At 41.4% G+C, this 20,367-nt stretch overlaps 1 protein-coding gene across 5 annotated transcripts in view; it reads left to right on the plus strand.

Annotated features, from left to right (window-relative positions):
* TBCE (tubulin folding cofactor E) overlaps window positions 1-20,367 on the plus strand; it is a 109,794-nt gene that overhangs the window by 76,032 nt on the left and 13,395 nt on the right. For 4 of the 5 annotated variants that reach the window (XR_004484097.2, XR_004484098.2, XM_004271548.4 and 1 more), the window contains 2 exons: window positions 12,943-13,128; window positions 17,730-17,818. Coding sequence is in view for 3 of the 5 variants with exons in the window: in XM_004271548.4 (XP_004271596.3) it covers window positions 12,943-13,128; window positions 17,730-17,818 (275 nt within the window). In the remaining 2 variants the exon portion in view is untranslated. Of the gene's footprint in view, window positions 1-12,942; window positions 13,129-17,671; window positions 17,819-20,367 lie in introns of those variants that run through there. The other variant, XM_033431266.2, reaches the window with a different exon arrangement.

The raw sequence follows: 20,367 nt of genomic DNA on the forward strand, positions 1-20,367 counted from the left end.
TGTCTTATGAAGGCTAGTCTGCTGGCCTCTGCTGTGTATGCAGGATATTAGGGTGTGTTGAGTGAGGTGTTTGGTGAGCTGCTTTCTTGAGTCTCCCCAGCGTCCCAGGTTGCTGGGGTGACACCCTGCCAGTCAGGGTTAGGTCCTGCCGCTTGAGGTCAGAACCTGGGGACAGACAGGGTGGTTTTCAAGGCCCGGCTCAGGGCATACATTCTTCCCTGTGTATTTTCCCCCAACCAGTTCAGCTCACGTTGATCTCATGAGACTTCTCAGTTTAGAATAGAATAACAGTTGCAAAGGTCTAACCTCTGTTTTAACAACGACCTTCATGAAGAATATAAGATGGGCTTTAACCCAGAGAAGAACTGTCTTCACAGTTAGCTTTCAGTGTTTCCGTGTTATCACATTTGTTCGTTACGCTGACTCTTTGAGATGGCTATGACAGGTATTGGTGACCAAGTGGGTTATGAGTAGAGCACGAAACACTGGAGTCAAGCTCAAATCCTGGCTATGAATGAACTCCTCTTTAGTGTAGTTCTCTAAAAATAAGGTAAAATTTTTTCTTGAATAGTTGGTGTGACACCGACAGAAGAAGTTTAGGGAGTGGACCAGATTACCTTGGAAGGCCCCCATGTTCAGAGGACTTCATGTCACTCTTTAGTTTCAATCTGATCTCTTAAATAACCTAAGGTAAATATGGCAATCTCCTGGTTATATATTAATTACCTGTAATTAATATTTGTGACACTGTCGGTTTACAGTAGTAGTATACAGGTTTATCCCAAATTTATGCCTGTGAACCAGTTATGTGTCTCTCCCAGGTGCTTCTGTTCTCCATCTCTTGTCTTTTGGGGAGTTGAGAGGTTCAGTTAAGGTGATGAACTTTGAATTTCTCTCTGCCTTATCCCTAGATTTCCAGCGCTTTTCTTTCAACCTAAACTAAAGGGTATACCCTAAACTCTTTGAACTGTGCGGGTCAGTATTTTACCCTCAGCTTTTATTGAAAATATTCCCTTTCTAAGTAATTGCATGATTTCTCTTTTCTTTTGAGCAAGAAATGTTAAAATCTTACTTTTCTTCAGCACCATGAATGGAGTTTAATACTTGGCGTCAGAGGGGACATGGTGTCCAGACCATGTCCACAACACTGGCTAACTTAACAAATGGAAGCTCCTCGATTTACTTATCCTGTGTGCGTCATAAGATTGTTGGAAAGTGTTCTGAGGTTCTTTTTTTTTTACAGATCCAAAATACACTTTATTTTTCATTTTATTTTATTTTATTATTATTTTTTTAATATCTTTATTGGGGTATAATTACTTTACAATGGTGTGTTAGTTTCTGCTTTACAACAAAGTGAATCAGCCATACATATACACGTTTCCATATCTCCTCCCTCTTGCGTCTCCCTCCCTCCCACCCTCCCCATCCCACCCCTCCAGGCCATCACAAAGCACCGAGCTGATATCCCTGTGCTACGCGACTGCTTCCCACTAGCTATCTACCTTACGTTTGGTAGTGTATATATGTCCGTGCCTCTCTCGCTCTGTCACAGCTCACCCTTTCTGAGGTTCTTAAATGAGCATTAATGCATCAGTATAAAATATTCTCCTGGGGGGTGGAATGGATTGGGAGATTGGGATTGACATATATACACTACTATGTATAAAAGAGATAACTAATGAGAACCTACTGTATAGCACAGGGCACTCTACTCTGGTATAGGTATAAAGTGATAGGATAATTTTTTAAAAATCACTAAATGTGCTGATAGGATACAGGCAGGGTGAATCTCTGTAAGAGGTGAAGAGAGAGATTTCATTTTGGGAAGCTTCCCATGATCAGGGCAAAGTAGAAATTGTGGCATTCAGAAGCAGTGTGCAAAAAGATGCTTATCAACTGAGCTTTTTTCTTTTTTTTTCTGTTGGGAAAATGAGTTCACCTGGTCAATTCTTTAGATATTACAGCAATATACATTAAATTAGAGTGAATATGTCTCCTCTCACGGTGAATGGTTAGTTATGCAGTGTTGCTGAAAAGGCTCTATGCATGCCTGTAACAAACAGGATATCAAGGTCAACGACATTTATTAGAACTCCCCAGAGACCCAGTCTTTCCCAGCATCTAAACAAGCCCCAATAAGAAAGATACTTACTATAGGCGTTTTGGAATCTGTTGGGGACCCTTTTACCTTTGAGTAGTATTGCCAGATTCAGCAAATAAAAATACAAAATGCATGGTGAAATTTGGATTTCAGATAAGCAGTAAATCATTTATTGGTATAAGTATGGGACATGCATCATACATATACTTACAGTGAAAAATTTTAAGTATATAACAAATTTCAGATTGTGTATCTGAAATCCAGATTTAACTGGGCACCTGAATTTTATCTTACAACTCTGTTGGGCAGACTGAACCTTGATTATAGTGCTTCGTGAGAGTCTTTCATTTCTGCAAGAGCCGTGGTTGGGATGTGTGGACTTTCCTAGCTGCATATGTAATTGGTGGGCCGAAGGAGGCAGGAACTTGAACAAGCCGAATGCTTACAAGAGAAAACATTTTGGACTCTCCCCCTTCACTCCCTCCCCTCCCCCAGTTTTTTCTCTTTTAGGCAGGGTTCAGAATTTCAGTGTTCAGATGCAACATCTTGATAATAATCTAAGATCTCAGTGGAATCTTTGAATTATTAGTTTGTCTTTGAAGATTTACTGTTATTGATGGGCACTCCTTCAGCTAGCATTTTTTATTTGCTGGGCTGTTTGTTTTTCCGAGAAACCTGCCAGGAATGTTGCAGAGGAGACTGATGTTTGATGTTTTCCTTTGATCTGCAAAGGGCACAGCATCTCCTTTGCACCCACCTAACACCATTTCTGACTTCTTTCTTCTGCCTGCAGCGAAACTAAACAGTAATAAAGGTCTCTTCTTGAATTGTTCATTACCACTGTTACAAATTTAGGACAGAAATGAAAACCGTGGTATTTGTTTTACATTGTTGTTTTTTCATTTATTATAAATGTGCTGGTTTTAAAATTTGTGCTCTCATACTTATTTTTACATTTCAGTCACATAATATTTGAACAATATATTTTCCTATTTCTATTTCCACCCCCCAGTGTTACTCCTTTAAGGAAAACTAATACTATTTCATAAATTTCATAATTTCATTTCACTAAAATGTCAAATTTCACTGTTTTGTAAGCCAAAGCCTGTTTCGTAAATGTGAGACTCTAGGAACAGTCTCTTAGATGCAAAACTCATTTGTTTGTATACATTTAGATAGATTGAGGTACATAAACGAGTGTTCTAAATTGTCTGGAATTATTTTTCCGACACCTAACAACATACCTTGGGATTTAGTTCAGCCTTGTACATGTAAAGTGTTTAACATTCATAACGTTTAGTTGTCAGTAAACACAAGATTGGACTGTGTGCTGTCAAAATGGAAAATTAAACGAGACAACCTACAAGTCATCTTTGTGATTTACTTTGTAAGAAACACGTTGGTTTATTTTTATTTTTTTTAAAGTATAGTTGATTTACAATATCGTGTTAGTTTCAGGTGTACAGAAAGCGATTCAGTTTATATATAAATATAATCTTTTTGAGATTCTTTTCCCTTATAGGTTATTTCAAAATATTGGGTATAGTTCCCTGTGCCATACAGCAGGACCTTGTTGTTTATCTATTTATATATAGTAGTGTGTATATGTTAATTCCACACTCCTAATTTATCCCTCCCCCGCCCCCCCCTCTTTCCCCTTTGGTAACCAGCCATAAGTTTGTTTTCTATGTCTGTGGGTCTATTTCTGTTTTGTAAATAAGTTCATTGTATCATTTTTTTTAGATTCTATGTATAAGTGATATCATATGATATTTGTCTCTGTCTGGCTTACTTCACTTAGTGTGATAATCTCTAAGTCCATCCATGTTGCTGCAAATGGCATTATTTTCATTCTTTTTTACGGCTGAGTAATATTTCAGTCTGTGTGTGTGTGTGTGTGTGTGTGTGTACACACACACACACATACACACCACATCTTCTTTATCCATTCATCTGTTGATGAATGTTGATCAATCATTTAGGTTGATTCCATGTCTTAGCTGTTGTAGTGCTACGGCGAACATTGTGGGTGAAGCACCTTTGTTTAAAACATATTTTAGTTAAAATGTTATGGTTCTAGAAATGTCTTATTTTCAGTAGTATTGCTTTTGCTGTGCTTTCTCTATTCTCAGAGGGATTTTCATGTAGGATCCTGTTTGATGCTTATTGTAGGACAAATACCACCACTTTTTCATCAAGCTCCTACTCAGGTTTCAAGGTCCAACTCAGATTCTACTTCTTCTGTGGAATACACACTAGACCAGGACTTTTTTTATGTTGTGTGTCCTTCTTGGGGGCATAACATAATCTTTTCAAAAGCAGGGGAAAAAAATACATTGCATTACAGAGGAAATTTAGTCACATTGAAGTAATCAAAAATATTTTAAAATTATGATCTAGTTAGATATATATTTCTCTTTTTAGATCTATATTTCTTTACTAAATAACATTAAATAATATCATCTACTGATGGATCTAATAACTACTAAAATTTGTGGTAGTGAGGAGAATAAATACAGAAATGCAGGAAAGGATAGTGCACTGGTAGTCAGGAATCCAAGTCTTGGCTGTGCTACCTCTGTGATTGTGACCCCAATATCCCCAAGTGAAATGGGATTGGATTAGATCAGAGTTTCTTAAAGTGGGACATGAGGCCCCCCTGCATCAGAATCCCCTGGCACATTGTTTTAAACAGCAGAACCTGGGCCCCAGCCCAGTCCCACTGCGTGCACAACCTGGGGTGGGTTCCAGTAAGCTTTCCAGGTGACTGACTGCTTTTCAGGTTGAGTTTGAGAAGTCCTAGACTAGGTAATCTCTTAGGTAGATCCGTTTGAACTCTTAAAAAAAAAAGAAAAAAGAGGCTAGGGAATTCCTTGGTGGCACAGTGGTTAAGAATCCACCTGCCAGTGCAGGGGACTCGGGTTCGAGCCCTGGTCGGGGACGATCCCACATGCCGCGGAGCAACTAAGCCCGCACACTGCAACTACTGAGCCCGTGTGCCGCAACTACTGAAGCCCATGTGCCTAGAGCCCGTGCTCCGCAACAAGAGAAGCCACCGCAATGAGAAGCCCGTGCACCGCAATGAAGAGTAGCCCCCACTCGCCACAACTAGAGAAAGCCCATGTGCAGCAACAAAGACCCAATGCAGCGAGAATTAAAAATTAAAATATATATATATATATATATATATATATATATATATATATATATATAAACGAGGCTAGCTACATTTAATCTCTTTAGCTGAGTGATAGAAATATGTTTGTTAAAACAGAACTGTGTTCTTCACACTTTTCTGTGTGAAAAGAAAACGAAATATTTTCTAGGCAGCTTCTGGTAGTCAGTGATCCTCTGATATCACAGCAGGCAGACTCAGGACCTGATTCTGCTGCAACAGAGAATTTAATTTCCTGCATCGACAATCTCCCCCTCTCCCTTGGGTTATTTTTGTCTCATGTAAGTTTGGTACTTTCTCCCATCTTAAAACATCTGCCCTTTCCATCCCTCCTCTCCCCTTTCCATTGGATCTCCTGTGAACGAGAGGAGTCTGAGCCCACTCTCCTCTCACTCTCTGGAGCTTGTCCCACAGCCCCGCCCCAGCTGCTTCTAGCAGCGTCACTTTCCGGTTGCTAGATTCATTGGCCAAACTCAGCTGTCGCCTTCCGGGCATTCACAGCCCTGGACACAGTTGTCCACTGTCTCCACTGCTTTCCAGGACACCACCCTCTCAGGGGGTTCTCATGACCTCCGGGCCCCTTCTTTTTGCCCTGACATCACTTTTGACTTTCCGAGATTCCGAGTTCCTTTTACAATCTGGTAATTTCTGTAGATCCACCTCCCAGAAGAAAATGTATATATGTTTATATTGACAAAATTTATCATCAGTATTATTTTCATCCTCTTTAATTACGGTGACTTCTCTGAAAGTTTCATTTGTTTAAAAGAGTTAAAGGGCGTAAGCCAAAATAGTGTTTATCATACATTTTTGGCAATTCATGTATTTCATCATTTATTCTCTGACATGATCAAATGATGACATTAACATTTACAGCTTTTTTTTTTTTGGTTTTTTTGGTGGGTTTTTTGAATTTTATTTTATTTATTTTTTTATACAGCAGGTTCTTACTAGTCATCTATTTTATACACATCATGTATACATGTCAATCCCAATCGCCCAATTCAGCGCACCACCATCCCCAGCCCCACACGGCTTTCCCCCCTTGGTGTCCATACATTTGTCCTCTACATCTCTGTCTCAACTTCTGCCCTGCAAACTGGTTCATCTGTACCATTTTTCTAGGTTCCACATACATGTGTTAATATACGATATTTGTTCTTCTCTTTCTGACTTCACTCTGTATGACAGTCTCTAGATCCACCCACGTCTCAACAAATGACTCAATTTCGTTCTTTTTTATGGCTGAGTAATATTCCATTGTATATATGTACCACAACTTCTTTATCCATTCGTCTGTCGTTGGGCATTTAGGTCACTTCCATGACCTGGCTATTGTAAGTAGCGCTGCAGTGAACATTGGGGTGCATGTGTCTTTTTGAATTATGGTTTTCTCTGGGTATATGCCCAGCAATGAGATTGCTGGATCATATGGTAATTCTATTTTTAGTTTTTTAAGGAACCTCCATACTGTTCTCCATAGTGGTTGTATCAATTTACATTCCCACCAACAGTGCAAGAGGGCTCCCTTTTCTGCACACCCTCTCCAGCATTTGTTGTTTGTAGATTTTCTGATGATGCCCATTCTAACTGGTGTGAGGTGATACCTCATTGTAGTTTTGATTTGCATTTCTCTAATAATTAGTGATGTTGAGCAGCTTTTCATGTGCTTCTTGGCCATCTGTATGCCTTCTTTGGAGAAATATCTATTTAGGTCTTCTGCCCATTTTTGGATTGGGTTGTTTCTTTAATATTGAGCTACATGAGCTGTTTATATATTTTGGAGATTAATCCTTTATCCGTTGATTTGTTTGCAAATATTTTCTATTCTGAGTTGTCTTTTCATCTTGTTTATGGTTTCCTTTGCTGTGCAAAAGCTTTGAAGTTTCATTAGGTCCCATTTGTTTATTTTTGTTTTTATTTCCATTACTCTAGGAGGTGGATCAAAAAAGATCTTGCTGTGATTTATGTCAAAGAGTGTTCTTCCTATGTTTTCCTCTAAGAGTTTTATAGTGTCCAGTCTTACATTTAGGTATCGAATCCGTTTTAAGTTTATTTTTGTGTATGGTGTTAGGGAGTGTTCTAATTTCATTCTTTTATATGTAGCTGTCCAGTTTTCCCAGCACCACTTATTGAAGAGACTGTCTTCTCCATTGTATATCCTTGCCTCCTTTGTCATAGATTACTTGACCATAGGTGTGTGGGTTTATCTCTGGGCTTTCTATCTTGTTCCATTGATCTATGTTTCTGTTTTTGTGCCAGTATCATATTGTCTTGATTACTGTAGGTTTGTAGTATAGTCTGAACTCAGGGAGTTTGATTCCTCCACCTCCGTTTTTTCCCTCAAGACTGCTTTGGCTATTCGGGGTCTTTGGTGTCTCCATTCAGATTTTAAGATGATTTGTTCTAGTTCTGTAAAAAATGCCATTGGTAATTTGATAGGGCTTGCATTGAATCTGTAGATTGCTTTGGGTAGCAGTCATTTTCACAATATTGATTCTTCCAATCCAAGAACGTGGTATATCTCTCCATCTGTTTGTATCATCTTTAATTTCTTTCATCAGTGTCTTATAGTTTTCTGCATACAGGTCTTTTGTCTCCCTAGGTAGGTTTATTCCTAGGTATTTTATTTTTTCTGTTGCAATGGTAAATGGGAGTGTTTCCTTCATTTCTCTTTCAGATTTTTCATCATTAGTGTATAGGAATGCCAGAGACTTCTGTGTATTAATTTTGTATTCTGCACCTTTACCAGACTCATTGATTAGCTCCAGTAGTTTTCTGAAGGCATCTTTAGGATTCTCTATGTATAGTATCATGTCATCTGCAAACAGTGACAGTTTTGCTTCTTCTTTTCCAATTTGTATTCCTTTGATTTCTTTTTCTTCTCTGATTGCTGTGGCTAGGACTTCCAAAACTATGTTGAATAATAGTGGTGAGAGTGGACATCCTTGTCTTGTTCCTGATCTTAGAGGAAATGCTTCCAGTTTTTCACCATTGAGAATGATGTTTGCTGTGGGTTTGTCATATATGGCCTTTATTATGTTGAGGTAGGTTCCCTCTTTGTCCACCTTCTAGAGAGTTTTTATCATAAATGGTGTTGAATTTTGTCAAAAGCTTTTTCTGCATCTATTGAGAGGATCATATGGTTTTTATTCTTCAGTTTGTTAATATGGTGTATCACAATGATTGATTTACGTGTATTGAAGAATCATTGCATCCCTGGGATAAATCCCACTTGATCATGGTGTATGATCCTTTTAATATGTTGTTGGATTCTGTTTGCTAGTATTTTGTTGAGGATTTTTGCATCTATATTCATCAGTGATATTGGTCTGTAATTTTCTTTTTTTTTAGTATCTTTGTCTGGTTTTTGTCTGGTTTTGGTATCAGGGTGATGGTAGCCTCATAGAATGAGTTTGGGAGTGTTCCTTCCTCTGCAATTTTTTGGAAGAGTTTGAGAAGGATGGGTATTAGCTCTTCTCTGAATGTTTGATAGAATTCACCTGTGAAGCCATCTGGTCCTGGACTTTTGTTTGTTGCAAGATTTTAAATCACAGTCTCAATTTCATTACTTGTGATTTGTCTGTTCATATTTTCTGTTTATTCCTGGTTCAGGCTTGGAAGGTTATACCTTTCTAAGAATTTGTCCATTTCTTCCAGGTTGTCCATTTTATGTCATAGAGCTGCTTGTAGTAGTCTCTTAGGATGCTTTGTATGTCTGCGGTGTCTGTTGTAACTTCTCCTTTTTCATTTCTAATTTTATTGATTTGAGTCCTCTCCCTCTTTTTCTTGATGAGTCTGGCTAATGGTTTATCAATTTTGTTTATCTTCTCAAGGAAGATAAAGTTTTATTGATCTTTGCTATTGTTTTCTTAGTTTCTATTTCATTTATTTCTGCTCTGATCTTTATGATATCTTTCCTTCTGCTAACTTTGGGTTTTGTTTGTTCTTTCTCTAGTTCTTTTAGGTGTAAGGTTAGATTGTTTATTTGAGATTTTTCTTGTTTCTTAAGGTAGGCTTGTATACCTATAAACTTCCCTCTTAGAACTGCTTTTGCTGCATCCCATAGGTTTTTTGTTTTTTGTTTTTTGTTTTTTGCGGTACGCGGGCCTCTCACCGCTGTGGCCTCTCCCGCTGCGGAGCACAGGCTCTAGACGCGCAGGCCCAGCAGCCATGGCCCACAGGCCCAGCCGCTCTGCAGCATGTGGGATCCTCCCGAACTGGGGTACGAACCCACGCCCCCTAAATCGGCAGGCGGACTCTCAACCACTGCACCACCAGGGAAGCCCAATCCCACAGGTTTTGGATCATCGTGTTTTCATTGTCATTTGTCTCTAGGTATGTTTTGATTTCCTCTTTGATTTCTTCTGTGATCTCTTGGTTATTTAGTAGCGTATTGTTTAGCCTCCATGTGTTTGTGTTTTTTACAGTTTTTTCCCTGTAATTCATTTCTAATCTCATAGTGTTGTGGTCCGAAAAGATGCTTGATATGATTTCAATTTTCTTAAATTTACTGAGGCTTGATTTGTGACCCAAGATGTGATCTATCCTGGAGAATGTTTCATGCGCACTTGAGAAGAAAGTGTAATCTGCTGTTTTTGGATGGAATGTCCTATAAATATCAATTAAAGCTATCTGGTCTGTTGTGTCATTTAAAGCTTCTGTTTCCTTCTTTATTTTCATTTTGGATGATCTGTCCATTGGTGTGAGTGAGGTGTTAAAGTCTCCCACTATCATTGTGTTACTGTCGATTTCCTCTTTTAGAGCTGTGAGCAGTTGCCTTATGTATTGAGGTGCTCCTATGTTGGGTGCATATATATTTATAATTGTTATATCTGCATTTTGGATTGATCCCTTGATCGTTATGTAGTGTCCTTCCTTGTCTCTTGTAACATTCTTTATTTTAAAGTATATTTTATCTGATACGAGTATTACTACTCCAGCTTTCTTTTGATTTCCATTTGCATGCAATATCTTTTTCCATCGCCTCACTTTCAGTCTGCATGTGTCCCTAGGTCTGAAGTGGGTCTCTTGTAGACAGCATATATATGGGTCTTGTTTTTGTATCCATTCAGCAAGCCTGTGTCTTTTGGTTGGAGCATTTAATCCATTCACGTTTAAGGTAGTTATCAATATGTATGTTCCCATAATCTTTTTCTTAATTGTTTTGGGTTTGTTTTTGTAGGTCCTTTTCTTCTCTTGTGTTTCCCACTTACAGAAGTTCCTTTAGCATTTGTTGTAGAGCTGGTTTGGTGGTGCTGAATTCTCTTAGCTTTTGCTTTTCTATAAAGCTTTTGATTTCTCCATCAACTCTGAACGAGATCCTTGCCGGCTATAGTAATCTTGGTTGTAGGTTCTTCCCTTTCATCACTTTAAGTATATCATGCCACTCCCTTTTGGCTTGTAGAGTTTCTGCTGCGAAATCTGCTGTTAACCTTATGGGAGTTCCCTTGTATGTTGTTTGTCGTTTTTCCCTTGCTGCTTTCAATAATTTTTCTTTGTCTTTAATTTTTGCCAATTTGATTACTATGTGTCTCGGCGTGTTTCTCCTTGGGTTTATCCTGTGTGGGACTCTCTGCACTTCCTGGACTTGGGTGGCTATTTCCTTTCCCATGTTAGGGAAGTTTTCGACTATAATCTCTTCAGATATTTTCTCTGGTCCTTTCTCTCTCTTCTCCTTCTGGGACCCCTATAATGCGAATGTTGTTGCATTTAATGTTGTCCCAGAAGTCTCTTAGGCTGTCTTCATTTCTTTTCATTCTTTTTTCTTTAGTCTCTTCCACAGCAGTGAATTCCACCATTCTGTCTTCCAGGTCACTTATCCGTTCTTCTGCCTCAGTTATTCTGCCATTGATTCCTTCTAGTGTAGTTTTCATTTCAGTTATTGTGTTGTTCATCTCTGTTGGTTTGTTCTTTGATTCTTCTAGGTCTTTGTTAAACATTTCTTGCATCTTCTCCATCTTTGCCCCTTCTGTTTCTGAGGTCCTGGATCATCTTCACTATCATTTTTCTGAATTATTTTTCTGGAAAGTTTCCTATCTCCACTTCATTTAGTTGTTTGTCTGGTGTTTTATTGTTCCTTCATCTGGTACATAGCCCTCTGCCTTTTCATCTTGTCTGTCTTTCTGTGAATGCGGTTTTTGTTCCACAGGCTGCAGGATTGTAGTTCTTCTTGCTTCTGCTCTACAGCTGTTTTATAGGCATACTTATATTTCCCTGAAAGTAAGGTATCATTGCCAGGATGCAGTGCTGAATGCTGAAATTTAATGTGTCTAAAGATCTGTTTTGAATCTCTTGGAAAGCCTTGACAGCAGTCATTACATACAGCAATATGATTAATATTTTTTTAAATTCATCTAGAGATTATTACTAAAAATTGTTATAAAACCTGAATATAAATTGTGATAAAATATCCTATATTTCTATACAGTTCTTTCCACATGCTCTATTTTAGTCCCATATTTGAACTTTCATTTAGTTCAAGTTATCATTTAAAAGATTTTTGTACATAACCCTGTTATCCACAGATGTTTTCATTTCTTTGTGTTCTTATTTGATCTTTGTCTAGCCATAGATATGATTCCTCTGTAGTTGTGTCATGTACAATTTGGTTCAATTTTTAGAAATCTCAGCATTATTCTGTAAGTAATTTTATTAAGTATTATAGGTAGAATATTTTAATGACTGCGTCTGTCTGGTTTACTTAATAGTTCCTGTCCAGCTGGCATTTTTATGGTTTCCAGAGTTGCTCAGTTACCGAGAAAATGCTATTATATAGAATCTTTGTAAAAGCAATTTTGTTTTTATTTTTAAATTATTGCCTGCTGACAAATTCCCAGGAGTATGATTATACAATCAAGAACTAACCCAACCTTTCAGTCTTTGAGTGTTAGGACTTTATTTTTTGCTAGATTTGTTGACAATAGTTTCATTGCTTGAATTTACATTTCTTTTTTTTAAATATTTTATTTATTTAATTTTTTGGCTGCGTTGGGTCTTTGTTGTGGTGCGCGGGCTTCTGTCTAGCTGTGGCGCACAGGCTCCAGGGTGTGTGGGCTCTGTAGTTTGCCGCACGCAGGCTCTCTTGTTGAGGTGTGAGAGCTCAGTAGTTGTGGCGTGTGGGCTTAGTTGCCCCGCAGCATGTAGATCCCCAGGGATCGAACCCACGTCCCCTGCCTTGGAAAGTGGATTCTTTACCACTGGACCACCAGGGAAGTCCCAATTTACATTTCTTAATTATTAGCAAGGTGAGACTTTTCCCCCATGGATTTAATACTTCTCTTTCCTCTTTTGTGAATCATCTGTTCGATCTGTCTGTTTATTGGGATTTTACATGCTTGCATCAGCACACAACCCTTTATGATCAATTGTATGAATTACCCTTTTTTTTTAGTATATTACTCTCCCTTTTATGCTGATTCTACTTTTTCAGCATACAGAAAATTTTGAAAACCTTCAGAACATTGCCTTATGGTAGATGATACTTTCTTTTTCCTTCTTTTTAAAAATTGTTTAATTGCTTTTATTTGCTAATATATTTGTAAATGCAGGCATTTTACATTTGTGGCAGAGTGACAGTTTATAAAGGATTTTTGTGTGTGTGATCTTATTTAAAGGTCCCCATAGATGATATTTTCTCTGTTCCGTTTCTCTCCTTTCCCAGGCACCCAACGGGAGGTTCCTTCATTCGTCCAAACAAAGTAAATTTTGGAGTAGACTTTCTCACTGCAATTAAGAACCGCTATGCTTTAGAGGATGAACCAGAGGAAGAGGGAAAAGAGCAAATTGTTACAATTGGAAATAAACCTGTGGAAACCATTGGTTTTGACTCTGTTGTAAAACAGCAAAGGTAAGTGGAACTGATAATGGTAGAGCCGACTTTCACAGTTTCATCAAAGTTCAGGATTTAAGGTCAGCCGACTGCATGTCAGTGCTCAGAACTTTGCTTCCAAAGTGGTCTTATCTTTTCTGCAAAACAGTAGAAAAATTGAGATCAGAGGAATCCAAGGATTGAGTATTCAGGGAAATTAAAGTCCTTATTTTAACACAGGACTTTCCTAGATTGGAAATGAAACACTGATTTGCCCATTATGAATATTTATACCATACTCTGTTGTATTGACTAATTATTAAGGAACTAAGGTTGATGTCTGGATGATAAGTCAAAAATGGAAACAGAAGTCTACATTGTTACCTGTGCCATGTAGCACGATGGCACCTTCTAGAACCCAGTGGTTCCCATCTCTGGATGCACACCTGCATCACCTAGGCTCTTTTTGAAACATTGCAGAATCCTGGGCCCCATCCCAGACCTACTAGATCAGAATACCATGCATGGGCTCTTGCTTTTAAGGAGTACCCACAAGTGACTGTGTAGCAGTCTGAGGGGCACTACATAATGCATTTTGAAACTGCTGCATTTGAACTTTCTCTGTCCTCTCCAACTCTCTGAACGCAGTGATGCTCTGTAGACAGGCTCACTGCTCATTCTGAGGCACCACGTGAACCAGAGAGCGTGGAAGCTGATATTCACACAGAACCGCACACAACTGCACACGAACCTCCCAGGTTACGCTGGTTTAGCAGCGATGGTCAGTGCGTGGTGTTTGACCCTGACCTGGATGAGGCGTCCAAGTAATGACCCCTGCTGGCCACTTTGGAGAGTAGATTTGCCGCTACTTGGCATAGGCCTGCGATCTTTTACTTTGTCTCTGAAGTATTGAACTGTCGTTTTGTTCAAAGTAAAATTCTTCGCTATCTTTTTGTTGCTCTTGTTGTTATTATTGTCATTAAGATTTAACATGATACAGAATTTAAGTGCACATGGGGACAGTGTTGAAGAGTAAATACATTTCTTTCTTTTTAAAAAAGTTTTTAATTTTGTTTTGAAATTGTGGCCACACTGCACGGCTTGCGGGATCTCAGTTTCCCAACCAGGGATTGAATCCGGGCCATGGCAGTGAAGGCGCCAAGTCCTAACCACTAGACCATCAAGGAACTCCCAGTAAATTCATTTCTTGAGATCTCTGCTTTTTAGCACAGATGACCAGCGTTAAAAAAAAAGAAAAGAAAAAGAAAACGCAAAATAAATCAAGATTTTTGAAAAAGCAATAACTTGACAGTTAATTACAAACAATATACATTCATTGTTGAGGATTTAGAATATATAAATTGAACAAAAGAGAATCATGACTAATGCACCACTGAGAGATTACTAACGTGAATGGTTTTTGCTGTTGATTTATAGAGCTATGTGCTTCATAGGGTTAGAGTTCTTTGCTTTATTTTTTCCATTTATTTATTTTTTAATTAATTAATTTATTTTGGCTGCTTCGAGTCTTAGTTGCAGCATACGGGCTCCTTCAGTTGCGGCACACAGACTTCTTAGTTGCAGCATGCATGTGGGATCTAGTTCACTGACCAGGGATCGAACCCTGGCCCCCTGCATTGGGAGTGCGGAGTCTTACCCACTGGACCACCAGAGAAGTCCCTATTTTTTCCATTTAAAATGCAAATATTTAAGTATCATTTACCCAAAAGGGGCACTTCCCCCCCCCCATTGGTTAATCTCTTTCAGAGAGCACCATGGGCTCTGTGAATATTAACAACAGATGCGAACAGATTTTTCCTGCCCTAGTTTATGAGCAGCTGCATAACTCATGAAGTTTTCTGGTGAATGACTCTACTGCCTGAGTATCGGTGTGTTCAGTAATTAGCCAGTGTCTTTCCTGGAAAGGACCCAATGTTGGAGCCAGTCAGGCTGGGTTCAGGTGTCAGCTAAGCCACTTTCTAGCCCTGACAGCAGTTAGAGTTAGTTAATTCTGGCTTCTAAGCCTAGTTTCCTCATTTCCAATGTAATACCTAAGCTGTTAGAGCTGTTGCGAATAGCGGTTGAGATCCTGCCGTGACTGGTAGGCATCACTGCTGGGGATGGAAACCTCTACTTTCAGCCATTGTATTGTCTCCTGATTAATTCCAGCTGACCAGCTTTGAGTTTGTAGCACTGAGAAAAGACATAATAAAGGAATCAAAACCAAATAAAGACCATTATGTGTGGTTTCGCCTTGGAGATGGCTGTGGCTCTGGAGTGGTGTCTGAATTCAGACCTGAATCCCTAAGCTTTGTACCAAGGTTTCCCGGGCCTGCAGGAAACTCACTGGGGCACAACAGGATATTTTGAATTTTAGAGGGAAACAGTGACATCTGTCGGACACGGTGCCAACTACTAGTTGGAGCTAGTTCAGTTTCATGATAGTCCTACTGTTCCTTTCCATGGTGTCACTTCCCTGCAGAGCTGGGTTTTTGGCCGTTCTTGTGCTGAAAGAAAAGCCAGTATCTCCTGAAAATCATCATGGAACGGGAAAAGGAGGTGGTGAGGGTCCAGTCTGATTCCAGGGTTCGGGAAGTTGTGCAGTGCCCACTAGACAGACACTAGTTTGGTAGGACATAAATAATTATTAAGTTGTTTGGCCCTAACTGCTTACTAAATGGAACTGTGAGGTGTTTCTTTTGGCCTAGGGGCACCTTGGAAAATTACTGAAACACTGTGAAGGGCCCTGTGAACTGAGGAAGTTTGGGAGCCTCTGCCTTGGAACATTGCTGCCGTCTTTTCCCCCTAGTTTCTGGTGATTGTAATAGCTGATGCCTTGCATGGTGGTCTTAGTATTCCCCCCAGAGGTTTTCAGTTTTATGTTTATTTTTATAAATGCTTATAAAGTGACTTACTGTATGTCACACAATATTCTGAGAGTTTCACAAATACTGACTCACTAAATTATCATAGCATGGACTTCCCTGGTGGCACAGTGGTTAAGCATACTCCTGCCAGTGCAGGGGACACGGATTCGAGCCCTGGTCCGGGAAGATCCCACAAGCCGCCGAGCAACTAAGCCCACGCACCACAATTACTGAGCCCACGTGCCACAACTACTGAGCCCACGGGCCTAGAGTCCATGCTCCGCAACAAGAGAAGCCACCGCTGTGAGAAGCCTGTGCACCGCAAAGAGTAGCCCCCTCTCACCACAACGAGAGAAAGACCGCATGCAGCAACGAAGACCCAGCGCAGCCGAAAATAAATTGTTAAAAATTATCATAGCATTTTAAAATTGTAAAATATACATAATGCGTGATTTACCATCTTAACCATTTTTAAGCGTATAATTCAGCAGCGTTCGGTACATTCCCACTGTTGTGCAACCGTCATCACCTTCCATCTTCAGAACCTTTTCATCTTCCCAAACTGAAACCCTGTAACCCTTCAGTAACAGCTGCGCATCTCTCCCCACCCAGCCCCTGGCAACCACCGTTCTACTTATGTCTCTGTGAAGTCGATGCCCACTTAGGTGCCTCATATAAATGCAGTCATGCAGTGTTTGTCCTTTTGTGACTGGCCTATTTCACTCAGCATAATGTCCTCCAGGTTCACAAATGTTGCAGCATGTGTCAGAATTTCTTTCCTTTTCAAGGCTGAACAATATTGCATTGTATGGATTGACCACACTTTATTCGTCGGTCAGTGGACACTTGGTTTGCTTACATATGACGGTTGTGAGTAACGCTGCCGTGGATGTGGGTGTGTAGATGTGGATTCTGAGGCACACGGATGTGAACTCACCCAAGACCAGAGGAGCGGTGGAATCGGGACTGGAACCCAGGCAGTCTGGCTCCAGGCCCTGTGTTCTTAACTCTCCGGCACTGTAACACATGGGCTCTTTTAATGAATAGAACAACACAGCTTCTCTACACTGAAAAAGTGGCTTCTGAGAGTATCTAGAAAAGCTGAAGACACGCACTCACGCTCTCTAGGCTGTATCCCTAGAGAGACTTTCCCACGTGAGCGCAAAAACTGTACAGTGGTGTGTCCTTCAGCACTGTTGGGACTAATCTGCCTGTCCCAGGGGAGGAAATAAATTACCTGTGGTCTTTCCGTATAGTAACAAACTACAAGGTGTGAAGGTGTGTGCTCTGGAGCACATGTCCACATAGCTACATCTTACTGCTGAATAACGTACTATTGAGGGAAAAAGTCAGTTGCAGGAGGATATACGCAGTACACTACCATTTATGTCAAATTTCATAATATACAGAAATGCTGTAATTGTTTAGGGACATAGAAATATGTAGTAAAGCTATTAAGAAATGCTTAAGATTAAGTCAGCGTCGAACGCAGTGCCCTGGTTCCCTACGTGGAACAGAGGAGGAGGGGAGGGGGTGATGGAAAGGGACGCAGAGGACTTCACTTATGTGTGTCATGTTTGTAACGCTTTGTTTCTTTTTCTTTTCTTTTTTTTTTTTACAGTAATGCTTTATTTCTTAAGTTGGGTGGTGGCTCCTGGAATTTGTTATTTCTGGTGCCTTTTTATATGTCTGAAATACTTTTCAATTTTTTAAAGGGCCAATGGATAGCGTACGTGTTTATGCATACATGTGAACTATGTGTTTTTCATGCAGTCAGCTGAGCAAGTTGCAGGAAGTTTCTTTGAGGAACTGCGCAGTAAATGGTCCTGGTGACAAAGGAGGAATTGCCAAAGCTTGTCCTAGTATCCTTCCCAATGAGAAGTCGTCACTGGGGTCTGACTGGCTTTGACACTTGAGTGAGACACCCTGGTTGCCTACCCAGTGTCCATTCTCCTAATAGGGACTCGGTCTCACCTGGGGTTGTCCCCGCCCAGGTAAATTGTTACCTTCCTAGACCCTTTGCTTTCAGGTGAGGCAGTGTGACTCGCCCCAACCAGGGAGATGTAACATGGGAGTTTCTGGTTGGGGCTCCTTCAAGGGGGACAGACGTGGCTGGATCTGCTTCTGTCCATTACCCTCCGTCCTCCCCTGCCTTGAGCGCAGACAGAACGCCCAGGGCTCAGCAGCCAACCTGTGGGAAGAACGCCAGCCAGGGCGACCTGGGAGGGAAGGGATGGAGAGGGGCCGGCATCCTGGATGGTACCTGGGCCACTGCGCCAGCCCCAGCTGCCTTCCTGTGAGGGAAGAAGATAAACTCTTTCCTTTATTAAGGTTCCTGTTCATGCAGCTGGATGCAGTTTTGTTATAATACCTCAAAACAGACTTTTCCAAAGTTTGTCATCTCATCTCTACCTTCTCTCACGAGTGTGTTTTTTTGCCCTGTATTACTCTTACTCCCACAACTAAAAATACAGGAGGTAAGTTTAAAAATTCCCAGTAAACTTGCTCCATTTTGTAGTCTGGTGGAACACAATTCAAGTGCTGCTTGGATCTGTGTCTCCTGGGCTGCAGTCTAAACAAACCCCAAATAAATGCATTTTTTTGGCCTTAAAAAAAAAAAACCCAGTGGCAAATGAAATAGACTTTCTCTAAGCGAATGAAATAGACTTTCTCTAACTTTAAAAGGTCTTCTCCCAATTCCTTAAGTCTGCCTAGTCTGTACATAATAGTTTATGCAGAAGGTAGCAGCTTACAATCAGGTTTCTTGACTGAAGAGATGGCAGATGAGAGTAACTTTCTTTAGCAAAATGTTTCTAACCACCCTGGTGGTACCTGCTTTGTGGTGACAGGAAAGGTCGTTAGGCAGCCGGGTCAGGGCATTTCGGGGTGTGGAATGGAGCTTGTAAGGAGCAAAGTGCCACAGAGGTGCCCGGCGCATTCTGGAATCTGCCTGGCCTCCTCCTAAGTGGTTTTGGAAGACTGGGACTCGGGCGGTTCTAGGCTCATCTTCAACACAGAAAAGATCTGGTCGCAGAGGGGTTTGGGCGTGTGACTTGTTTGGTTGATTGAGTTGTCAGCAGTGTGCTGGGGAATCAGCGTCTCGTTTGTTTATGCCGCGCTCTCTGCTGGGGAAGAACGTCCCCTAAGACGTGAGGCAATGAGGTTTGGTGAGATAACCAAGTCACCGCTGATATCTGCGGACTCAGTGATGAATGCCTTGCACTTGCTGATTGAATTCCTGCGCGAAGTTGAAGGATTGCCTGGTGTGTTTAATCCAGTCACCGTTTTTAGGCTGATTCCTCTCTGAGGTCATTCGCTCAGCTGGAGCTGAAGGCAGTGGGAGTGTGTCAGGTTGGCGAGCTCCGCTGGGGAAGAGATGCCTCACCAGCTGGCTCTGAACGTGGGGAAGATCCTCTGCCCACAGGAACAAGAGCACCAGGAGCTCCCTGGACTGCGCGTGCGCGCGTGTGTGTGCGCATGTGTGTGTGTGCACACGCGTGTGGGGCCGACATTCACGACTGTTGGCCTGTCTGGAGTTGATATCAGAATGCAGGTGGTGCCTGTGATCTGTACAGACTAGCAGAAATATGTATAATTCTGGCTACACAATGGAAAGCATGAGTGAGTGGAGAATGACTGGCCTCGAACCCTTTCCCACCAACCTAATGGCCCAGAGTTAGCAGAGGCGGTGGAAATGACGGGCGGCTGGAGTTGGACCGCCAGCCCTGAGACGTGCCGGCTCAGCCATCGCATGAGGGCCCGCGGCTAGGGTGGAGCGGCTGTGGGACACAGGCGGCACGAGGGGCCGCGCTGCGGGGACCGGCAGGAACGCCCACGTCGGGGTCAAGCCCCTCTGCTCCTGTGGCAGCTTTGAGACCCTCCGAGGGAGCTTTCAGCCAGGTGGCTGCCGAGGATGCTCGGTCCAGCTGGTGTCCAGCAGGCGCGTGCTTACAACTCTCCTGCTTGATTCGGCACCTTTAGGTGGTAGTTGTTCTACTAGGGAAAAAAAGCCCAGCTTTTCTTTGCCGTTTCCGCCACTGAGCTTCATGCTGTCGGCAGTGAGACCCAGAGCTTGGATGTGTCGTGCTGCGCTGTGTCTCATCTTTAGGGCAAGAATCCCGCCCCCAGGGTTCTGGGCGTTATTTCTGAGTCCCTGCTGCACCCCGGGTTTTTCTAGAGTCTCCTTAGGTCGGGAGGCGGCAAGCTGTTCCCTAAAGAGCCAAAGAGTAAATAGCTTAGGCCTGCGACCCACCAGCAAACTGGAGGAGGTTGTGTGGATGCTTACAGGACCGCCTGAAACACAAGCATTTAAAACCGTCAGAACAGTGCTTAGCTCTCTGGCCTCAGTTCACCCTCAGCCAGCGGGAGCCGGCACAGGGTCTGGCGTGCCTCTGCCGGCCGGGTGGGGTTC

This window comes from Orcinus orca, chromosome 14 (assembly GCF_937001465.1).
Source record: "Orcinus orca chromosome 14, mOrcOrc1.1, whole genome shotgun sequence".
NCBI classification, from domain to species: Eukaryota; Metazoa; Chordata; class Mammalia; order Artiodactyla; family Delphinidae; genus Orcinus; species Orcinus orca.